The sequence below is a fragment of the Mesitornis unicolor genome, unplaced genomic scaffold, assembly GCF_000695765.1.
Source record: "Mesitornis unicolor isolate BGI_N332 unplaced genomic scaffold, ASM69576v1 scaffold19065, whole genome shotgun sequence".
In the NCBI taxonomy this organism is placed as follows: domain Eukaryota; kingdom Metazoa; phylum Chordata; class Aves; order Mesitornithiformes; family Mesitornithidae; genus Mesitornis; species Mesitornis unicolor.
The window spans coordinates 47,555-68,877 of NW_010187738.1; the positions used below are offsets into that span (position 1 = coordinate 47,555).

The following is a 21,323-nucleotide window of genomic DNA, read 5'->3' on the forward strand; positions in this document are numbered from 1 at the left end:
CACACAGAGGCTTTAAACAGTGCTTTCCAATGTGGCAGTGGATGCCGGTATTGAGAATAAACACAGCAGAGTTCAATAGGTTAGTTTAATAGGAATAGAGACTCCTAACTTTCACAACTATCCTGAATAGGACGACAGGGTTTAAGAGACAACAGGGAACACATTTGTCATCCAAACTGCATCTAGACACCAGTACAGCCATTCCTAACAAGATATATACTTGCAGAACTCAAAGCAGGTAACTTTTTGGGGTTACTCATGCTAACCTTTTACATGAGGATGAGCACTGTATTGGGAGCAGTGTGTTCCTGCATATCTCACAAGCCCTGTTAAGGGCAACTCAGCAGCCTGGAATATTGTGTCCAGTTCTGGGCTCCCTCAGTTCAAGAAGGACAGGGAATTGCTTGAAAGAGCCCAGCACAGAGCCACAAAAATGATGGAGGGAGTGGAGCATCTTCCTTCTGAGGAGTGGCTGAGGGAGCTGGGTCTCTTTAGCTTGGAGAAGAGGAGACTGAGGGGAGACCTCATTCATGTTTATTAATTTGTAAAGGGTGAGTGTCAGGAGGATGGAGCCAGGCTCTGCTCTGTGACAGCCAATGACAGGACAAGGGGCAATGGGAGCAAGCTGGAGCACAGGAGGTTCAACCTGAACATGAGGAAAAGCTTTTTTACTGTGAGGGTGACAGAGCATGGCCCAGGCTGCCCAGAGAGGTTGTGGAGTCTCCTTCTCTGTAGACTTTCAAAACCCGCCTGGACGTGTTCCTGTGTGACCTGGTCTGGATGATCCTGCTCTGGCAGGGGAGTTGGACTGGATGATTTTTTGAGGTCCCTTCCAACTCCTAAGATTCTGTGATTCTATTAACTCTCTGTGGAGCCTATGTTGCTATTCAGGCACCTGAATTGGATGCCTAAAGCCAGTCAGTGTGAGTACCTCTGTCTCCCCATTATGTACTGGCAGCACCTGCAGGTAGATCTCAATAAGGTGCTCAGGTAGGTCAGGCACAGGCAGCATCCTTTTGTGGTAGATAAAGACCCCAGTCTGACATTCAGAGTTAAACATCAATGCCTATCTCCAGCCCATCCCACCAGAGCTGACAGCTTCTCCCATAGCTCTAAAGGCACATTAGGAGCCATTTTCTGCACAGAGCACAACCAGAAATCCTGAGAGTGGAAAGAGCTCTCCTGCAAGCTTCAAAGAAGAGCTGCAGTTCTGTCTTATGCACAGTAAGAGCCTACAGCTCTTCAATTAAATTTCAGGTATTTTTTTTTTCCTCCTAGTGAACTAAGTCCATTCAACACCATATTCATTTTTAGTAAACACCTGTTAATTCCTCCATGCAGCACAGTCCCTTGCCTCATTCACAAGCACTTCATTGAAGTAAGGGAGCTTAATTCAGAAAGGTTTATATCACATACCTACAATGGAATAATTTAAAGACCTTTGTGAGCATGTCTAAAGTTTACCTAAATGATAGCTGACCAAAAAACAAGCATTTTTTGTTTTGTCACACACACCCACCCCTCAACACTTAAAATTAAGAAAGCCTTCCCAACCTCTGAAACTGGTTCTTTTGTTCTTAGGTTATTTGACTTTTTAAAAATATGTAGATCAGTTTTCACAGAGATACAAGCATTTAAGTTACAGATTATTCCACCCCAATTATATCCCCCATTCTATCCAGCTAGCAATACCACCTAAACTTCACTGGCATTTATGAAGACTTTTATTCTCCTAAAATTGTATTTGGCAGATTTGCTAGCTGCTAAACTACATTTGCCAAGATCTATCCAAAACACTTATTTTATATACAGTTGTTGGAAACAGCCAGTTTCTATGTGACATCTACTTTTACATTGGAAGAACAAGAGTTTATGTGGAGCAAATGAAAGCAGTCTGAGTTACTGTCTCCATCTTCCTGAGGTTTATTTTTGCAGTACCCTGTCCTGTGAGGCAGCAGTGTGGTATTTCCCCTATTATGCAGATAACCAGTTGATATTTGCCTTGCTCAGTGCAGCAGAGGACATTTGAATTCAACCCAAACACCCCATGGCCCAAACTTTAAGGTGTGTTGTTGCTATGTATTTTTAACCAGGCATTAAGACTCAAGTCCTTTTGCCAGGAGGTTGAAAGCAGTTATTTTAAGAAAAGCTTCATGCTTCAGATAAATGTATTTCAATTATTAGTCACAAGCTGTTCTCTGGAATCCATTCAGGGATATTGGAATTATCTACTCGTCTGCAGAATGAAAACTAATATGACTGTGATGGTGATATTAGCAGTCATGTTAGTGGACTGGGCTATCTTTTAAGTCCTGAACTAGAGAGGTATGCATATAAAATAATCCAAAGATAAGCATGCACTATATTAGAAGAGGTGATATAAATTGCACTGCATACGCACACGCACAGAAATAGCTCCCGTAGCTGGATGACCCTTTCTGTAACAAAATACCAGGCTCTTTTGACCAGCCGGTGAAAACATAACATCCTTAGCCTCCTGACCTTACTTTAAAAATAACTTTGAAACATTGTTGATCTATAAAAGAACAACATAGCATCTAGCACCTATGAGTTATTGAGCTCTTTTCTAAAATTAGGGCCTCTAACCTAGTGGCTAATATAGCACTCGAAAACCTCATGCCAGGTAATATCAAAGGCAGCTGCCTAAGCTGTAGGGACTGTCACTGGTCTGCCTGCAGTGGATATTAACCACTAATCAATTTACAAAATGACAATAAATAATTATTAAAAAAAACCCAACAAAACAGAATAAAAATCTATGGATCCCTCTATGAAAAATAAATATCTAAAATCTAGTGCTCCTGTGAAAACATAGCACTTGCAACCTGTTGACCCAGTCAGGAAACTGTTTAAAAATTCACATAACTTCCGTGTAATATTCCCCTTTCCCCAAGGCTGAAATTCCAGGCTGGTAACCCTGGAGGAGGTACCTTTTAACTAGGGCAAATCAGCTTTCCCTCTTGAAATATTACCTGACATCTGTCATGCCATCTGATGACCTGCAAGTAATTTAAAGAAATTACTGTCCACAACTGAGTTTCTTTTTCTCATTACCAAAAAATCCACTGTCCTTCTCCATCTATACCATTTTCTGTTACGAAATTAAGACCACTCACCTGCGAAAACTATTCCCTATGTGTAAAGCCACAAATACTCTGCACGTAATTGAACTCTGAAAATTTGTAGAGGATTGTATTAACTGGACTAAAACGTGAATTAATCTCCTATGGATACTGTGAAAACCTTCCTGATTTTACAGTGCTTTAGAAATGGCAGTAGGTACAGGAAAGAGTACCCTGTACAAAACAAATTCATAAAGGGGTCTATGTCTTGAAGTGGAAAGCTGTCATTTTAAATCATCTGGAAATTGAATTAGCACATACTACTCCAGATTAGCTGTCATTTATAAAGATACTATCAGGGCTTAAAATGCAAGGAAATGAAAGATATTAATTGTCCTTCTTTAAAATAGCTCAAAAAACCCCGTAGAAAGTAGAGAGGTGTTTCTATTAAAAAGGTACCTTCTGCTACCAGCAGAGAATTCAGATCTGCATCAAGCTCGCCAGACTTAATTTAGTTTTCTTCCTAAAGAGGGAATTGCAGTTTACCTCAATAAAAATAAAGAGCTGCACCTCAGGATCATTTTGCTACTTTGTCATAAACAGGATTTTCTTTATCATCAGTTTGCACAACCTTGCTTTGTTCCTAGAGCTAGGTCTCCTTATGGCTTGTCCTTTACACAACACTAAGAAATAGAGGTACTGTATCAAGTGGGCCTTGTCTCTTTCTGGAAAAGACTTCCACTGCTTCTCAATTACTGCATCAAGCTTAAAACTCCCCAAAGCTAAAACTCTGTATGGCTGTACATCACCTGTAGGTTATGTGCAGATTATTGCTCTGTCAGACCTGCTGTCCCCTCACTCTCCCATTTCCAAGTTCTCTGGGCAGGCTTTTATGCCTATTCCAGTGCTCCTGGGCCACATTTCAGCCTCACGTGAATTACTACAAAGGCTAACTCACAAAGTTGCAGCAGCTTTAACTTAACATTAGATAACTGAGTAGGAGAGAACAAGTTAAAAACCCGGTTTAAATTAAACACCTTCCTTTGGTCCCCAAGCCTGCATTATGCCAGCCAAGAAAAACACATAGAGACACACTTCTCAGGACAGGAGTCATCTTTGACTTCCTCACGGTAAAGATTTAAGCACAGTGCTGTTAAGCAGCAAGAAAAAGAATATCAGCATCAGGCATGTTATGGTTTGGCTGATACTGTAACTACCTGCTCTTGAAGGTGAACATCACTCCAGGCTTTACAACCAGAAAATGACAACCTCCTTATCCCATTAGCCTCCTGAAATGTGATACAACCCAAGACAAAAATGTTAACCTCAAGATTTACACATCCTAGCACAACAGGGCGCTGAAGTTGGTAAAGGTCCCTAGAGCCTGCTACTTTCATACAGCTAATAATTTAATAAAAACTGCCTACAGCTACTTATTTTTTTGCCTCCAGAAGTAGATGGAGAGACCAATAGTTTCTGTAACTTTTCCCCCTTTTTTCTTTCTTTTGGATAACAGCCTTTTGGCAGAAGAGAGACGGAAGATGGGATTCTCTCCAGGATCATGACCCAGAGCTGATCAAAGCAGAGAAACGGGAAGAAGTGGAGGAAGAAATCAGAGTGCAGGTGTGGTTACAATAGTAAGAGGACACTAATAACATGCATTCCCTGTGTATATTTCTCTACAGCTGTAAGAACTGGCCCTGGCATAGACCTTACCTTCTTCCAGAGTCCCTACTGTCTGTTCGTTGCTTTAACACTTGTTTAGCTGAACATTTGCCTGAGGTGTGGTGGCAGAACAGAAAACTTCAGAAAAGTTTAACTGTGTGTGTCTGGATAGGTTGATGCATTGATGCGACAGAAACTGGAGAATCTGAGACTGATTGTGGATGGAGAGAAGAGCAAACCGAAAAAAGGAAGAAAAAGTAAAAAGGTAAGAGCAGCAAGTTGCAAGAATTCAGAATAAATATCAGTTCTCTTCCCTCACGCAGTGGTATTCAGTGCAAACCTTCGTCTCACAGATACTGGTATCAAAACATCTACTTTAAGCATTTACTGAGTCTTAGGTCAGAAGCATTTGAAAATCCATTCACCTGTGGCTTTCTTCAGGGCCTTTTTCTTTAGCTATTATTATTCCTTAACCTTTATAAATATTGTTTAGGACAAGTTGAACTATTCCAGAGACAAATCATTACAAGATAGATGAGATTTTCAAGAGTGATACACACCCTCTTGAAATCCTCTGATCCAGTCAAACAGGAAAATCCAAGCAGTCCCCCTCTTTAAGGTGACAAGCTGTGCCAGTAAGTTTTCCAGGTGCTAGCTGTTGTCCTTCTAAATGAGGGCTGCTTAATGTGTTTCAGAACTGTACACACACACAAAAAAAAAAACATTTTGTATGTCATGGTGTAACCTTTCATTTATCTGTAACAACATATAGATCACATACAGCCAGGTACACATTGTTTAGCTGTGTTACTACTTACTATTAAGGGGTTTGGGAACTTGTGATTAAGCCACATTTATTTAAGCATATAAAATTGGTTAAAGAAATTCTTTTAATCTGTGTTACCCACTGAAACACAGTACATGTCATGTTCACATCTAGTTTCACAGCATTACCTTATGCAGAATTCCACAGCTTGCAGTTCTCTGAATTCCTTACCCAAGCATTTAAATTATAGATCATGTCAGTGTAAAATAACTCAAAGCTTACAGCCCCTACTATTCAATCAGCAGTTCCACGTTAAATCCTTGGGGCAAATAGCTAACCCTAATCTCACGTTGTATTTCATTTCTATAATCCTTTCAGCATGCAAATACTTGCAGTTGCAATAATTCTACTCAAATTATCTTTAAAAATTATCTTCCACCTGACAAAGGTGCAGGGGCAATTCAGTAATGCAAGACTGGAGCAACTCTGAAAACTGATACCAACTGGAATGCTAAAACTATTTCAAAAATAGGTTTAAGATACACAGACAAAGCATTGCAGCAGTTTTCCCCAAAGTTGCCATGGGCAGATGCATTCAGATCAGCTGGTCAAAACTCTACTTCAAAATGTCACATTGAAATTATAAAGCTTTATGTTACGGGTTTATTCCTTCAATGTAATGTTGAAATGGTTTTGGGTGGAGGGAGGTTATTTAACTTTTGTTTTGCTAAGTTGTGCCAGTAGCCTGAGAGAATGAGGGAGGTGAGAAGAGGAGAAAGTAGTACTAGTTAAGAAACAAGTTCCCTAAAGATTTTCTCTGAAAAGAATCAGTTCTATTTTAGGAGTGGAGAATGGATGAAGGTATCCAGTTTTAGTTAAAATACATATTCCCTGTGCAAAGCTGTTTGAAATGTCCAATCACCATTAGAAAAGGCTTTTTCTAAGTAGTATTTACATAAACATCTCAGTCCATAAACCAACAGTGTGTGTGCATACCTGTGCACACAGACTTCAGATCTGCTTTATAAAAATCTGACCTGTGTAACAAGAATAATGTGAGCTGGAAGGTTTTGGAAGCTGCTTATTAATTTGTTATTTGGCAGAGATCCTCTAGTTTTACCAAGGTGCGTGTTACCACATCCTAGGTCCCGTATGTCTCCCTCTCAACTATACAATGTGAAATAACAGTGCTTGGGTTCTCATTTTAGCCACAAGCATGTATGGAGCATGATATAAAACTCCCCTCCCCAAAAAAAAAGAAAAAAAAGGAAGGGATAGTCTACAAAGTAGCCTCAAGAAGATTCAATGTTCTTCAGAAAATGTAAACCCTTTTTCTGCACACTATCAGCGGGGAATAGGCAGCAAGGGTGTTTCTTTAAGTGAACTCTTACAAGTGGAGTTTGGATAGATGTTCTCTGCCTTTTCAAGCTCACCTTAGCATAAGTAGTTTACAACTCTAAAGCAAATTCTGTCAAGTCCATATTAAAAAAAGTCTACCTGACCCATGGGAAAACTTCAGTTTGAAATCCTGTTTGGAAGTCCCTCCTGTGAGGAATTAATCAAGGACATTTTGGAATTCAAAAGGAAAGCATAAGAAAGCCCAATTGCTCCTTCCCAGTTGTGTTTCAGATGGCTCAGGTCTTAGATAAACAAAATTTAACAGCTCCAGGCATATGTGTAAGGCCACTCCTTTATTTGTATGCACCATGCTTTCTAGGCTGAACTTTATCACTTGCTCCCATACCTTCACATACTACTTAATACTAAAAACTTACACTTAACCCTATCAAGAATTGCACTTACTGCCCCTGAGATAAAAAGCCCATTTCCCACCTTTGGGGAAGAATCATTTTGGGTGGAAGGACAAATTGCTTTTCTCATTACAAATGGGTCTCCAGTCCATTAGGCTGGTCTGGAAATATCTAGACTAATTAGATTACACCTAACATGCAACAAGCCACACTGCTATCATTTGATGCACAGATCTCATATGCCTGTATCTGTACTGGAAGCATCTCTTCCCACAGACTGTCCCACTGTTTGTCCTTACAGTCCAGCATGATGGCGTATAAAGCGCAAGTGTCCTTGTTCAGAGACACACAGTGCTAGGCTACAATTGCTCCAGATAGCTCTCGATCTGATGACTGTCAAAGAAGAGGGGATGAGGATACAACAGAAATAAAAGATTGCAGTTCAGCTCTGCTGAGAATTGCATTTTTTTCCCCTGTGCACAGTGGCAGCTTGTCATCTGCCCAGCCAGCCATGGAGCAGCAAGCTAGGATTTTAAGCACCCATGTAAAGGCAGACTGATGAAAGATTTGAAGGGAAGGTGCCTTCTAGTGAGGGATATGGCACTGATGTCTAAGAAAGCTGGCAAAGAGATGTCAGAAGGTCTTAAGTCCCCACCCAGCCTAAAGGAGCCTCTTATAAAACATCTGACATGAAAGAGGAACTTTCCCAAGTATTTGATTTCTAAAAAGTTGGAGACATCCTTGTGCCAGCACAAACTTTTAGTGAAATGTTGTTCTTCTCAGTCCATCTCGTTCTGCTGACAGTCCAAGCTTCTGATCTGGGTTGGTTCAACAACCCACCATCTTTACAAGTACTTCTTCTAGATGGGTGTCATGCAACTAACCATGGCACCCAGAGGGCTTAGCAGCCCAGAGAGTTTCTCTTGGAAATCTCCAGTCAAGGAAACCATCACAGATCTAGCTGCTTTAAACAGGCTTTCCACCCAACATAAGAACTGACAGATCAGCTCTCTGCAGATACTGGTCTGGAAGTCACATTTGAGTGCTTATCAGAGTGCGTTTTATCAAGCTCATTGTGTTGCTTTCCTGTTCTGCTCCCTTAAGGATTAGTTTCTCATCCAACTGCAGGTAAAGCAACCCATTGAAAGTGAACACACCCACACATACACAAAGGCATGGCCAGAATTCAGGAAAAAAAAAAAAAAAACACAAAAAAAACCACCCACAAACCAGAAAGAAGGGACATGAGAACCTAAGTGTGTGAAAATTGTTTCTGAAATAGGACTTGCTAGCATCTCAATGCAGCTTTGAATATGCCTTTTTGATGCAGCCAGGCAGAAGCAAAGATCACCACAAGAGGTCAACTATAGCAATGGTTATGACAAGAATATTGACATGAGTCTAAAGATTTGATAAGAGCAAAGCCATAGTTAATAAGGCCAGAAGACAGGCTGGGTCAGAATTGGGGAAAGGCTGGGTTTGAGAACAGTGATTCACAATCTCTGTGGATTTTCTGTAGTTGGAGATTAGCACCCAGAGCTCTCAACCAGCTGTGGGGGCTGCAAACTCTTTGGGTGCTATAGCTAAACCCAACAGGGATTACAGATCAGAGCCGCTCATTTAGCAAGAACTTAATAATCAGCACGAACATCTTTGTCTAGGGACTTTTTTAGTACAGGTATCAGAAGCTGTATCTTGACATTGCCAGAAAAGACATCTCAATTCAGAGCAGATGCGCACACAGTGCAAATCTGCTCTTGTTTAGTCTCCCATCCAAGCATCACACGTGATCCAAGGCATCCACTGCTGCTCATACACTGTCATTTCCCTTAAACCACAAGAGTACTTTCCTCTTGTTACTTTTCCACATTCTTGGTGACAGTAGCTGTGGTTAGCTAATGGCAGCAGGACTTGTATGATCACAGCCAAAGGGTGACAAAGACCCTGCACTTTCAACATGGAACAGTTCCTTCAATGAGACATTTTGGCTACCCTCTCCCTCCTGGTGCCAGAGAGACTCTGCTCTGGAATCTGGTCTGAAATCAAGTCCATGTTTGTTCATAGCAACCTCTGAGCTACTCAAAACATTTTCATGAGCCCACACAGCAAGACAAGATACCACACTGAGCACAGAAGACAGTTTTCTGTCATCTGCCAGCTAATAGCTAATGCAGTTCACTACATGTGACTTATGAAAGCAGAAAATAGCCGAGTAAATGGATGGCTACACAGAAGCTAGACTGATATTTCAGAGATGGAAACAAGGAGATTTCCATTATAAATGATGAGCATGTTCACATTCATTAAACATTATCATTTTCTAAATAAAAGCAGTTCCCAATAAGACATTTTGGAGGAAAGCCATTGTCTACAATTCATATTTCCCCTTACTGCATCTCAGTGTTTGCCAGATTTCCCATAAATGCTGATGTTAATTAGGAAAACACATTTTTTCCCCTGCACAGTTCATTTTTGTTTTGCTTTTGAGTTACTTTATTGGTGAAGCTGCCTTGAGGACAATACCAGTCGGCCAATAAATTCAACATATGCTTAGTGTCTTTCCATAGGTAGAAATGAGCTTTTCTTCCCAGTCAGACCCCATGATATGTAATTTCTGGCTTGTTGGAAGAAAAGTTAAAGAGACAAAGCTGGAGGAACACCAGAAATAAACCGCTGACAGTCTCAGTATTACCTCAGTTGTTAAAACAGCATGGCATAAGCTTTGTTCTTCCCATTCCTTTTCTTTAAAACAAAACCCCACTGTCACATTCTAATGAGTATTTGCTGCCAAGCTTATTTATGCAAAGAAATCTGAGGTGCAGTTCTGCAGATACAGAGTTGTTTGCATTATTCCAATCCAGAACTTGAAAACAACACCTTTTCCCAGTTAGCTTATCTACATAGTTCTGGGTTTATTTTACATTTTCATCTAGATTATCTTCGTTGCATTGTAAACAGTAACAGGTGATTGAACCATAAGTTATTTATATTGTGACTGTCCCTGAAAACTTGCAGCTGATATATTTTTGAACACTGCTGATCCAGTCTAGAGAGGGGGGAGAAAAACCCAACAAAAAACACCCACCACAGCATTTTCCAGATAATTGGGTAGGATTTTTTAAATCAACAACATAGCCTGAGAGCTGTGCAGAGGTATTAAAAAAATAAACAACTGTATTCCCAAGAAAGCAAACAAACTTTTGGAAAGAATAAGCTGTCTTGATCAACTAAGCATTTAAGCACATGCTTAAACTTAAGTCATTGAAGAAGTCCCATGGTGCGCAAATGTTTTTCTGTAAATAGTTCCACTGAAGTAATTCTTAAGTACTTTGCAGAACTTCAGTGTGGACACCAGCGGTAGGCACTAGCATTGGATTACTGATGCCCTCTCCTCTACTAATTCTCCCTAACCGTATTTATGGCTTGTGAGCTGTAATTAATGGAGGGGCCTAATATTACTGATTCACATCTTTCTTATTTATGTTTTTCCATGGATTTTTTTCTAGTATGTAAAGAAACTAGTCACAAAAGACAAAAATCTTCCCATAGTGTAAGCATAGTGAAAATATCAAGAGAAGAGCAGGTCAAGTTTTTCTGACTTCTTTAAGCTTCTTCCCTGAGGCATTAGGAAAGAGAAGGCAGAAGGTTGTCTAATGGTTAGGAGACTGGCCAGAGACTCAGGAGGGTTGGTTTCAGGTCCTAGTCCAGCTCTAAGCACCCTGCATGACCCTCAGGGGAAGCTGCTTATATCTTTTACCTCAATCTAAAAAAAGCATGAACAGTATCTGGAGCAGCTACTTGGATCCCACACCCTTTTCCTTCCTGTTTCTCTCCTGGGTAAGGGTCATACCCACTCAACCACAGAGTTGTTCTCCAAAAAGGAAGGAGAAAAGTTTTCTCCCAAAGCAAATGACCCCGGGGTTCTTTCGTACACAGCCTCCACTAGAAGGGGCAGGAGAATCACTTTGGAGTACAGTGCTCTAGGCACTCACTGTGGAGGTGGCAGCTGCAGGTCAGTTCAACAGCCTCCCTGAGCAGTTCTTTTCTAGAAGGAAGCAACAGTCACCAGGTTACTTTATGCAGAGTCCAGTTCAAGAACATCTGCCACAGGATCTGCATGAGATTCATGAGTTGGACACAGCTCCTCAACCCAGGGTGCTTCATCTCTCCTGTGCCTTGGTGAGGTACTTATAAATGGGAACATCTCGTGCGCCTTCATAAATGAGGACGTGACTTTCTTCCCTCAGGGCGTTCAGGGATAGTATTTTTCCCTTTGGGTTCTTCAGTAGTGAGAGCCACATTCAGACACTGAAACATTTGCTGTTCCGGCCCTCGCTTTGCTCCAGTACATTAAAACATATGTAACTGTACTAAGGTCACTAATTTCAGCCTATTCTTATGGTTCTCAGAAAAAGACAACGACCACAAAGAAAAAGAGAAACCAATTGGAGGAAGATCTAACTCCTGACAGGTAAGGAGTCTCTGTTTACTTGAGATTCAGACATTGAGAGGCTGCATCCTCTGTACATTAGATATGCAGTGAACCCTCTTAGTATTTAATTACACAAGAAGCATCCCAACGCTGCTATACTTGCCAGCATCAGAAGCCCTACAATAAATAAAACCTCTCTATTAACAGCTATAAACATCCATTAAAAGTCTAGATCATGAAAAAAAGAAATCTTTCACAAACTTGAAGCACATACTTTAGCTAAAACCTTTTTTGCATTCCCAGCAAACACCACAACCTTCCCACCACCTCTACCCAACCATTGGCTTTGCAGCACCACAAATAACAGGGCAACAAAACATTGCTTTAATGGTACACAGCACAGACCTTTTTGTTTTTCCCCCATTGACAACACATACACATTAAGATCCCCATTCTGCCACAACACACCACTAGGGTCAGTCTCCATTAACTCAGCCAGGTTAATTCCAGTATGCAAAGCTAAGCACATGTACCATATTAGAATATTGTCCCCATTTGCCTCTTTCCCATCCTCTCTGCAGGTGCAGGAGCACCTGGCAGTTCTGTTGACTGTCAGATTTTCCATACCAGCTGAAGTCTGATAATGGAGGCTGCAGACAGGCCCTGTACTCTATAAATTACCCTTCTTGTCTGAGGCATAATGGACATGTCATATAAATCAGTCTTATTTATCAATAAGAGTTCTGGCAGACCTGGCAATTTCTCATGTATCTTTGCTCTTTTAAGCACCCTTATTTTATTTGGAGGATTTGAGAGGATTTCTTATTTTGACATTACATTTTCATGATGTAGTCACTGATAATCCAGCCATTTTTCACCTGTATACATAACGCAGACACCTACACAGAGATATCACCGCTGGGACCTGCTGACCCAGCAGCAGTGCAGGACAGGAGCAGACCCAGCTCCTGGGGCTGGAGAGCAGCGTGAAGACAAACACATTCAATCATTGCAGGAGGAAGCACATGGGATTCACCCTGCAAATCCATTTGTACAGGACATGCACAGCAAGACCTGGACTAAATCATTTGAGTGCTAGCACTACACAGTCAGTTATCTCTTTACCTGCTTTAATATGAAAAAACCTCTCCAGGCAGATACTTCAAATAAACATGTTATGGAGTATAACAGAGCATAAACACCTATTACAAGAACATTGCCAAAGTCTAACAAGTATTCTGTGCTTTTAAAATTACTCTTGCACATATCTGCTTCTTACAAACAAACTTAATACAATATGCAGCCATTTAATAACACAAGGTTTTTAGTAGCTGGCTTTTAATCAGAGTTTATGTGGTATTTTGGCTCTGATACTTTGCTCTTCCCTGCTGAGGAGGGAAGGAGGAAGTATTTCAGAAATAACCAAGAAAAGCTCAGGTTCATCTCATTTTTGACATGGTAGAGGGGCCACAGGGGGCTTTAGTCAGAGACTGATCACATCACACTTACTTCAAGGAGACTCAGGGTATGCATCATTAAGCTTGCACAGTAAAAATAGTAAGACAGGAGAAGTAGAAGTCATGCTCCCAACAGAACTGTCAGGTTAGTCCCATTCTACCTACTCCTTGTTTTATGATGCATACTCCAACATAATATCACTGAGAATGAAAGCAAGAGTCAGAGTGGCAAAATCAACGTTGCTGAAGGTGCATTAGATTTTGTATTTCCTTATTACTACTCCTATATTAATTGTGCCACTAACACTGCATAAACATAAAACTTCCCAGCTGAAATGGAAGAAGGCTGCAGACTTAAAATTATATATATGGCTTTATTAGCCAGGTGAGAGTTACTATTAAATACTGTAATTGTAGCAATACCAGAATGTCCCGGTTAAGATATGCAACAAAGACAAAAAAAGCTTAGGGGAAGGATGTAAAAAGTGCACAAACAGCGAAAGACCTAGAAAGGTTCAAATCAATGTTGTTTATACTAACAATGTAAGAATTTCCAACAGGCTTACTCATTTTATATAATTCTTGAATCAGTGTGAATCTGTAGAGCCCAGTGCCAAAAATGTCATTGGAATTAATATTTAGATAGGACTCTAAAAGAGACTAAGGAGGACATCCACACCAATAGAAAACTGGAGACAAATGTAAGTGTATTAAATCCTCAATTACTGGAAGCTATTTCCAGACACCAACTGAGATAGGAAGAAATGGTTCCACTGGAAAAGTTATGGCATAAAGTATATTTTCCCCCCTAGTCCTTCTTTGGCCAGCATCACACTAACACTGCAGTGGATGGACCACTGATTGATCTGATGGAGTCATTCCCAGTATGTTCCTGACAAGATGAGGCTGTCTATTGCAAACAGACTAAATTCCGGGAAGAATTAATGAATTACTGCTAATTGGAGAGCTAAGTGAATAGGTATCGTAGCATTAGGATTGCTATTATTATATAATTTAAAAATAATTTCCCAGTAATTGATATTAATGAATGAGTCTATTACACAAGTCATAACTGATCTTGCATCACCTGGAAACGGGTAACAGAATCTGTGTGAGAGGGAGCCACGTGGCGTGTGAGGTAGTAAAAGAGATTCCTTGCCATCACACAGAAGATGGTACTTATTGATTTCATATTGATGGAGCTAATCACCTTTACCTCTGAGCTACAAAATACATTTATAAAGCTGACGAAGCATAAATAACTTTGAAGCTAGTTCAGTTATTGAAGGACTAAGCCTTTACTTACAATGCCTTAGAATTCTGAGTGATGTCTCTTGTCCACAGGACCATCGATTCTCTGTACAAAGAACTAGTGGAGAAAGGATTACTAATAAAAGCTGAGACCGTGAATCTCTCCGATTATGTTGGTAAAGTATACATTTTACAGCTAAAATAGTGTTTAGTCTAACCAAACTTCCAGCCATTCAATGTTCAGTGACCCCTATTTCCAGTCAAGAGTGAGTTCAAGAGTAATTACACTTTCAGAACTTTTAAACTTTAAAGCCATGTATGCAAATTAAGTCTGTTTCTGTAGGGCACTTAGTATCTTTCACTTCTGCTGCAGAAACCAGGACCTGTTTGTAGAGCTGGCCTGGCTCCAAGCAACCTGGAAGCCTTGAGTGTTTTTGGATATCACAAAGCAGGGCATCCTTTAAGGAACACTGGCCAGGCATTAGCAAGACACTGCAAATATAACAGACTGGCAGTCATAATCTGTTCAGCGTATTTCCTAAAGAACAGCAAAAATCACATCTTCAGCATCTGTGCATTCAGCAAAGACCCACCCCCTTACTGACACCACCCTGACTGCCCCTGAACTTTGAGCAGCGCTTTGAGGCATATCTGGCCCTTGATCTGAGTAAGATGTGTCTCTGCCCAGTTCTGCATTTCATGGTCCTCTTGCCCAGTTTCTGTTACCTGCAGCTGCAGTCAGACACACTTGCCCATGGTCTACACAGAGAAAGGGAAAAAAAAAAACCAACCCAAAACACACCACACTTGCAGGCTACACAGGGGTCTGACACCATCTCCAAAAGCATTTGGTGACGTAAAGTCACAGCAACCTTAGTAGCAAAAAAAACCCCTAAATTCAGTTGTTTCAGAGGCAACCATTATTTGAACGCGCAGGCATCCAGAAAACCACAAGGCACTGGCTGTTAGTTCAGTATGTATCCAAGCCAGAAAAGCGGAATTCTCATACATCACCTCTAAATGCTGTGTTCATATAAACTCTTAGAAGCACCAATTATTGCCTTCAGACCCTTTGCCCCCTCTGTTGAAGGCTGAATCAACAAGAATTCCATCTATTTTCTGCTCAGTAAAGATCATGAAGTAAAGAAATGGAAAACTTTCATTGTTCCTCCATTCACTCAACCAGTAACATCAAGGTCACTTCTGTCCAACAGACATTCCTTACCACAGATGTTTTGAAAGCACATCTTAGCCAGTGGATAATAATTAACAGCTTGTAACATTAAACTTGGAAACAGGCTGAGATGGCTTTGGGCCATCTTTCCTTAACCCTGAGGTTTGAAGCCTTGGCTCCTTTGCAGTGTAAAGCAACACAAATGCTGCTCCAAGTGACACTAGCAACATTCACTTCCCAGAAGCAGAAGATACTGGGCGCAGAAGTGTAAAGTATAGGAATATTCACCTGGCTGCCTACCCCCATGCCAGATGCTGGCCCATGCAGACCAGGCAGCAAGGAGGTCACCCAGGCTGTCAAAGCCAGCTCTTCCCCACTCAAAACTCAGTCATGCTTCTTGAGCTGTCAGAACAAGATACAAAAGGCATTTAAAATTGGCCTAGGATTTAGACCGAACTTTTTTTAAAATGCCAAAAAAACCTCCCCCTTTAATGTTCCAAGGACACAGTCAAAACCTGCAGAAAAATAAGTCTTCATCTGCTCAGCTCTTACAGGGCTGAAGTCTCAGGAAGGTCACTCACTCCCAGTTCCTGGGAAAAGGACAAAGAGTGGAATTGCACTACGCAGCAAGTAAAGGCACCAAAATGTCCCCCCTCTATGACAAACTGACATCACTGAACTAATTTTCTTGGTGACCTTATCTAAATTAGTCAGAGAATATCCACTGTGATTTATGTTCAGTTGCAATTAAACCCTTTGATGCCTTCTAATTAAATCTGTGAAGATTAATTTCTATCCAGTTCCTTTGATTTCTCCTTAAATAAAAGATAAAACCTGAAATGAATTTTATTCTTCAGAGGGGAGGGGGCAGTTGCACCAGGGCTTGCCTGCCTTCTTGCCCCCAAATTACAACTCCACGTTCTCTCTTAACCCTTGCTAATTTACCTCTGCTCCAGAGACCTCTAGTGCTCTCCCTTTTTATCTGCAATAAAGCATAACAATGTTATTTTTCAATAATAATATTCACCATAATGATATGTAATTTATGCTAAAAAATTGTAACTGACTACATCGTCACAACTAGTATTCCTGCTTGTAGCCCATCCTTCTGGATCTTTGTTCTCTAACATGTTCTGTATATGGACTTCGACAAGGCAAGCAATGTGATTATGGCTCTGTAACGAGAGCTGAGGCAAGATTAGATCATTTCAGTTCATGTAGGAGATTTTTTGTTTTCTTGAGTTGTTTTTGTAGAGGGTTGTGGGGTTTTTTTTAACAAAAAAGGTGAACTGCAAAGCAAAGAGCCCCACCAAATTAGGTGGCACTTTTAAATGAGCACACAGTGAGAAGCTGAGATGTGATGCAGCCAGGGGAAAAGCTTGTTAAAATATCTTTTCCTCTTTTTTGAAATGCTTTTGATAGAGCGTGGTTCACTGCGATCCCAGTCCTACAAAATCCCAAATCTAGAAATCCTTTGCCAGTAGCATGATTTATAGTGTTATTAATGATTCTTCTTCGCAAAGTTTCTTTAAAAGGTTACTCAAGAGCGACTGCTCTGCTGAACACCTTCCACAGCCTGGAAGGGAAAGTCCGTGGTGTGTTTAACTTCATTTTCCTTTGCAGTTCACCTTTCAAATTTCTCAGGGCCACATTCCACAACAATATTGCCCTGTTTGAGTCTCTGTCCCTTGACAGTACTGGGTTTGCTGAGAGCATGTTATATTGGTATGCTATGGTAGTTTTTCATTACTCGAGTTATGCATTTTATAACAATGCAGTGTCACATTTATTAAGCCCATGCTTCCTCCCTACAGGCGAGTACAGCTATCTGGGGAGTGCACTTGAGCAGGTAGATAGAGAACCAATGCCCTCTCTCGCGGATGTCAGACAGCTAATAGCGCTGTATGGAATATTGCCATTAGGTAAGAGCACAGCAAAAATTACTAGAGGGCAGAATACAATGGCTTTGCTTCCTGTCAGTAACATGCATTTTTACTGGCTTTGACAGGGCTTGATTAATCGTAATCTAAAGCATTTTGCAGTATAATTGTTTTTCAATTAAGCCTTCTGAGTGAAGACCATATCATTTTAATAGTGCATAAAGGAGCTCGCACATGCTATTGTCAGGTATTGCTTTTCCATACCATGTCTGTTTGCATGTTAACAGTTTGTGAATGGCAGCACATAAAAGGAAATCACTTGGGAAAGATAATAGCTAAAACAAGCTCCAGTGATCAAAATTAATCAAGTTAAGGGAAGGGCTAAGGTTGCAATTTACCTTTTACAAGCTGGCTAATGTTACTCAGTACTAAACAACGCAATCATTTAAAGAATGAGTCTGAATACATTTTGTACATCAGAGAGAACACTTTTAAATGCCTTTGCAGTTTTAATGCCAGACTTAGCCAATACCTAACAAGGCTTTGCTGGGTCAGGTTGCTTGCTTTTAATGTAAAATATATCCCATATTTTACTTGGGAATAGTATTAAGCCAAACTCTACTGATTGCAAGAAGTGGCTGTCTCAATGGCCTCTACTCATACTTCACTCGCATCGCTTTCCGTTCCTGATTGGAAAAATTTCAGGGAGATTTTACTTAGGCATATCCTTCCCCAGGCTGTGTCATTGTCTGCTGATCCCCTTTATAGGGCAAAATAGCTGACGTCTCCCTGCCTCCCATTCTGGCAAATAGCGAAGAGTTGACACAGAGCTTCTGCTTTTCCCTCCCCTTTGCATGCATTCCAGAAAGACCAGCGCTCAGGCTGTATGTACATGCTTAGTGACCCTCCTCCGGCATTTCTTGGCTCCCTCTGTCCCCAAAGCAGGCTTGATTTGTTGTAGAAAGCTTGGTGCAATAGCACACAAGTCTGCTTCATCTGGGTTTCAGGCAGAGAAGAGTGCTCTTTCTGCCCTACAGCTCAAATTGAAGAATCAAGTTAACAAACAGGATGCAAGCAGCATCCCCGACTTCAACCTAGGTGGAGCTTTTCCCATGTAAAAAAATTCTCAGCTGGTTTTGGGTAAACCCTCAGGGGTTAGCTGCAAGTTTGACCACAGTCAGCTGGGAGAGCACTCAGAAGTTATCCCTCTCTGCAGAGACTGCAATGTGGTATTTCACATATCAGATAACTACTCCAAGGTTATGGTTTAACACCATCTGATCTAGTGAAATCAAGCCCCAAAGCACCCCCCCAAGGCAAGAGGAAAGAGAACCCATAAATTTTCTGCCACTTATATAATTGGCTAAAAATCTAGGGAGAAGAGACCCTGGACTAGTTAAACAAACAGATTGTATTTGCAATAGCAGTTGAAAAATGCCTTTGATTATTAAAAAAAAAAACCTGCATGAGACAAAAAAGGCGCAGAAATGGTTTTACCTTTTGGGTGATATATTACAGATGACATTTTACTTAATTGGCCTCAGAACTAGTTAATCATTAGATAATTGCATATGTGTAGAAGTGAAAGTTTTTCTCAAAATAGTCACCTGATGGCAAGTAAACCTCTAGCTTAAATGGCATTCAGAAAATTATAAACAGCTGAAAAGAGAAATAATAGTAGAAGATATACTTCATTTTTAACCACAGAGGAGTCTGCTGCTCCCCTCATAATAAATCTACATGTAATAGTAATAGATTGGTATGGAACGACCAAGTATTAATAAAGCCTGGGTGGCTGACAACTTCACTATATCCTGCATAGTGCTGAAATAATGGCATTCATCTTAGCACTCAGCCCACTGTCATTTATTTGGGATGCGAAACCATTAGGACACAGATAGGGAGCCTGATTGGATTTGTTTTTAAATACCATTCTTACCTAGCTGTCCCCCTTAACCCAGAGAACTTTTCCAGGCTAAGCCATAGGCTCCCTCCACAGCCCATCACTTTTGGGGTTAGTTTCCCCCCACCATCACCATCCCTTCCCAGAGTCTCATAGCCTGATAGACACCAATCTCAAAGACCTTCAGAAGAAGTGATGCCCACACAGATTTTCTAGAAAAGGATGCACCTTCTCCTAGCAGATATATTGTAACAGCTCTGCCACATGCAGCTGCCATGCTCCAGACTGGGAAATAACATTGGCTCCTCTGGAGATGAGCTAACACACACTCGGCAGGCATGCTTAGAGGGGATGTCAGCAAAAAAGGGAGGTGCAAGCAGAAGTTAAAAGTGAGGAAAATAAAACTCATGGTAACATCTGGTTTCAAAATCACTGACAAAAGCAGTCCAACAGGTAGTCCCCATTAGTTTGTTTCCCTTAAAGAGAGGAAAGCTGGAAAGTGTCGTTTCAGACAGCAAGAAGGAATGCTGCTAGTCCTATGTGTAACATGAATCTATACCCTGTCTGATTGCAAAAGGCTGTCTGATAACAAATGCAAAGCTTAAAGCCACAGATACATCTCTAACTCTACCTGACAGATGAGGGAGGTAGTTAAGAACTGCTGTGTAACTGAAGGCAGGTGTCCCTGCACAGAGCACCAGACTTGTCTGTACACACAGCCACCAGCAGCAGTCTCATTTCAGTGCTCCTCTGGTTGTCCTCAGATTTACTGATGAATTACTGTTCTTTTAGCTCACATAGATTTAGAGCTGAAGTTTGCCCATCAGAAGGTACAAATAAGGGTTGCTGAGTTTTGCTACAAACAGGGATGTTAACTGAAATGTATTATGGCCACAGCTCCGGTTATACAAATTTGAACTCCAGAGCACTTGTGTCATATTAAGGAAACAATAAATTCACATTATAAATTATTTGTAGTGAAGAAAAAAAGGAAGAATCATTACATTTCTGGCAGACTTAAATGAAAGGGATAATAGTGCCATATGACTTTTTACAGGTTCCCAAACCGTCCATGAGAAGGCTCCTTTGGTGAAAGCCTTGTTACTAGCTGGGCCTGCTGGTGTTGGAAAGAAAATGTTGGTCCATGCCATCTGCACAGAAACAGGAGCCAACCTCTTCAACTTACCTGTTTCCAACATTGCTGAGAAATATCCAGACGGGAATAGTCTACAAATGATGCTTCATATGGTTCTCAAGGTACTATGTTCTGCATACTTCTCTACAAAGTTGCTTCAGCTCATCACATCTTTTGTGAAACAAACAGGGAATTGAATTGTAGCTCCTCCATACTGAGGAACATACATATCAGTCATACGAGGGCAAAGCTACCCAAGGTCCAAAGGACTGCCAACCCAACTCAAAATTCCCTCCCTGCTATCAGGATTTCAAAACCACTTGCTGGCAGCCAGTGTGTGCACCGCTGTAGAGGGTTTAATGCCCTTCAAGAAATCACTCACAGTAGCCATATTTTTCACATTAACATTTGTGCAAGATTTGTGTTACCTTGAATATGAAAAGCATCATAGATGAAGAAAATTCTGTTCTCTGTTTATATGCGTATCAGTCAGGAATGCTTGCCATGCAGCATTTAATCAAATACTAGACTGGGGGTGGTCAAAAATTTCCTCTCTGAGACTTGCTGTAAACCAGCTCTCCCTTATACTGCTCTCTGTTTACCTATCAGCAAGCTTTTCCAAAGAGGGAATCCTAGTTCAGGATTACATTAACAGAAATATATGAGAAGTCTGGAAATGCAAGAAGGCATATGAACTGTGAAGAACATATCCCAAATCCTCTTTAGAAAAAAAAAAAATACACTATCCTGGCAGGATTTCTTCCACATTTTAAGTCTTCAGTGTTTCTGCTAAGGAAGGAAGCTGGTAAGCATTTCCAGACGAAAC

The 21,323-nt window shown here is 40.8% G+C and overlaps 1 protein-coding gene across 1 annotated transcript in view; it reads left to right on the forward strand.

Annotated features, from left to right (window-relative positions):
* Positions 1 to 21,323, forward strand: part of LOC104541489 (IQ and AAA domain-containing protein 1-like) — a gene marked incomplete at its 5' end in the record, with an annotated part of 81,266 nt that overhangs the window by 38,412 nt on the left and 21,531 nt on the right. Inside the window, 6 exon segments of the mRNA XM_010185562.1 lie at positions 4,600 to 4,706; positions 4,921 to 5,013; positions 11,681 to 11,736; positions 14,499 to 14,581; positions 17,394 to 17,501; positions 20,420 to 20,619. Coding sequence (XP_010183864.1) covers positions 4,600 to 4,706; positions 4,921 to 5,013; positions 11,681 to 11,736; positions 14,499 to 14,581; positions 17,394 to 17,501; positions 20,420 to 20,619 — 647 coding nt within the window.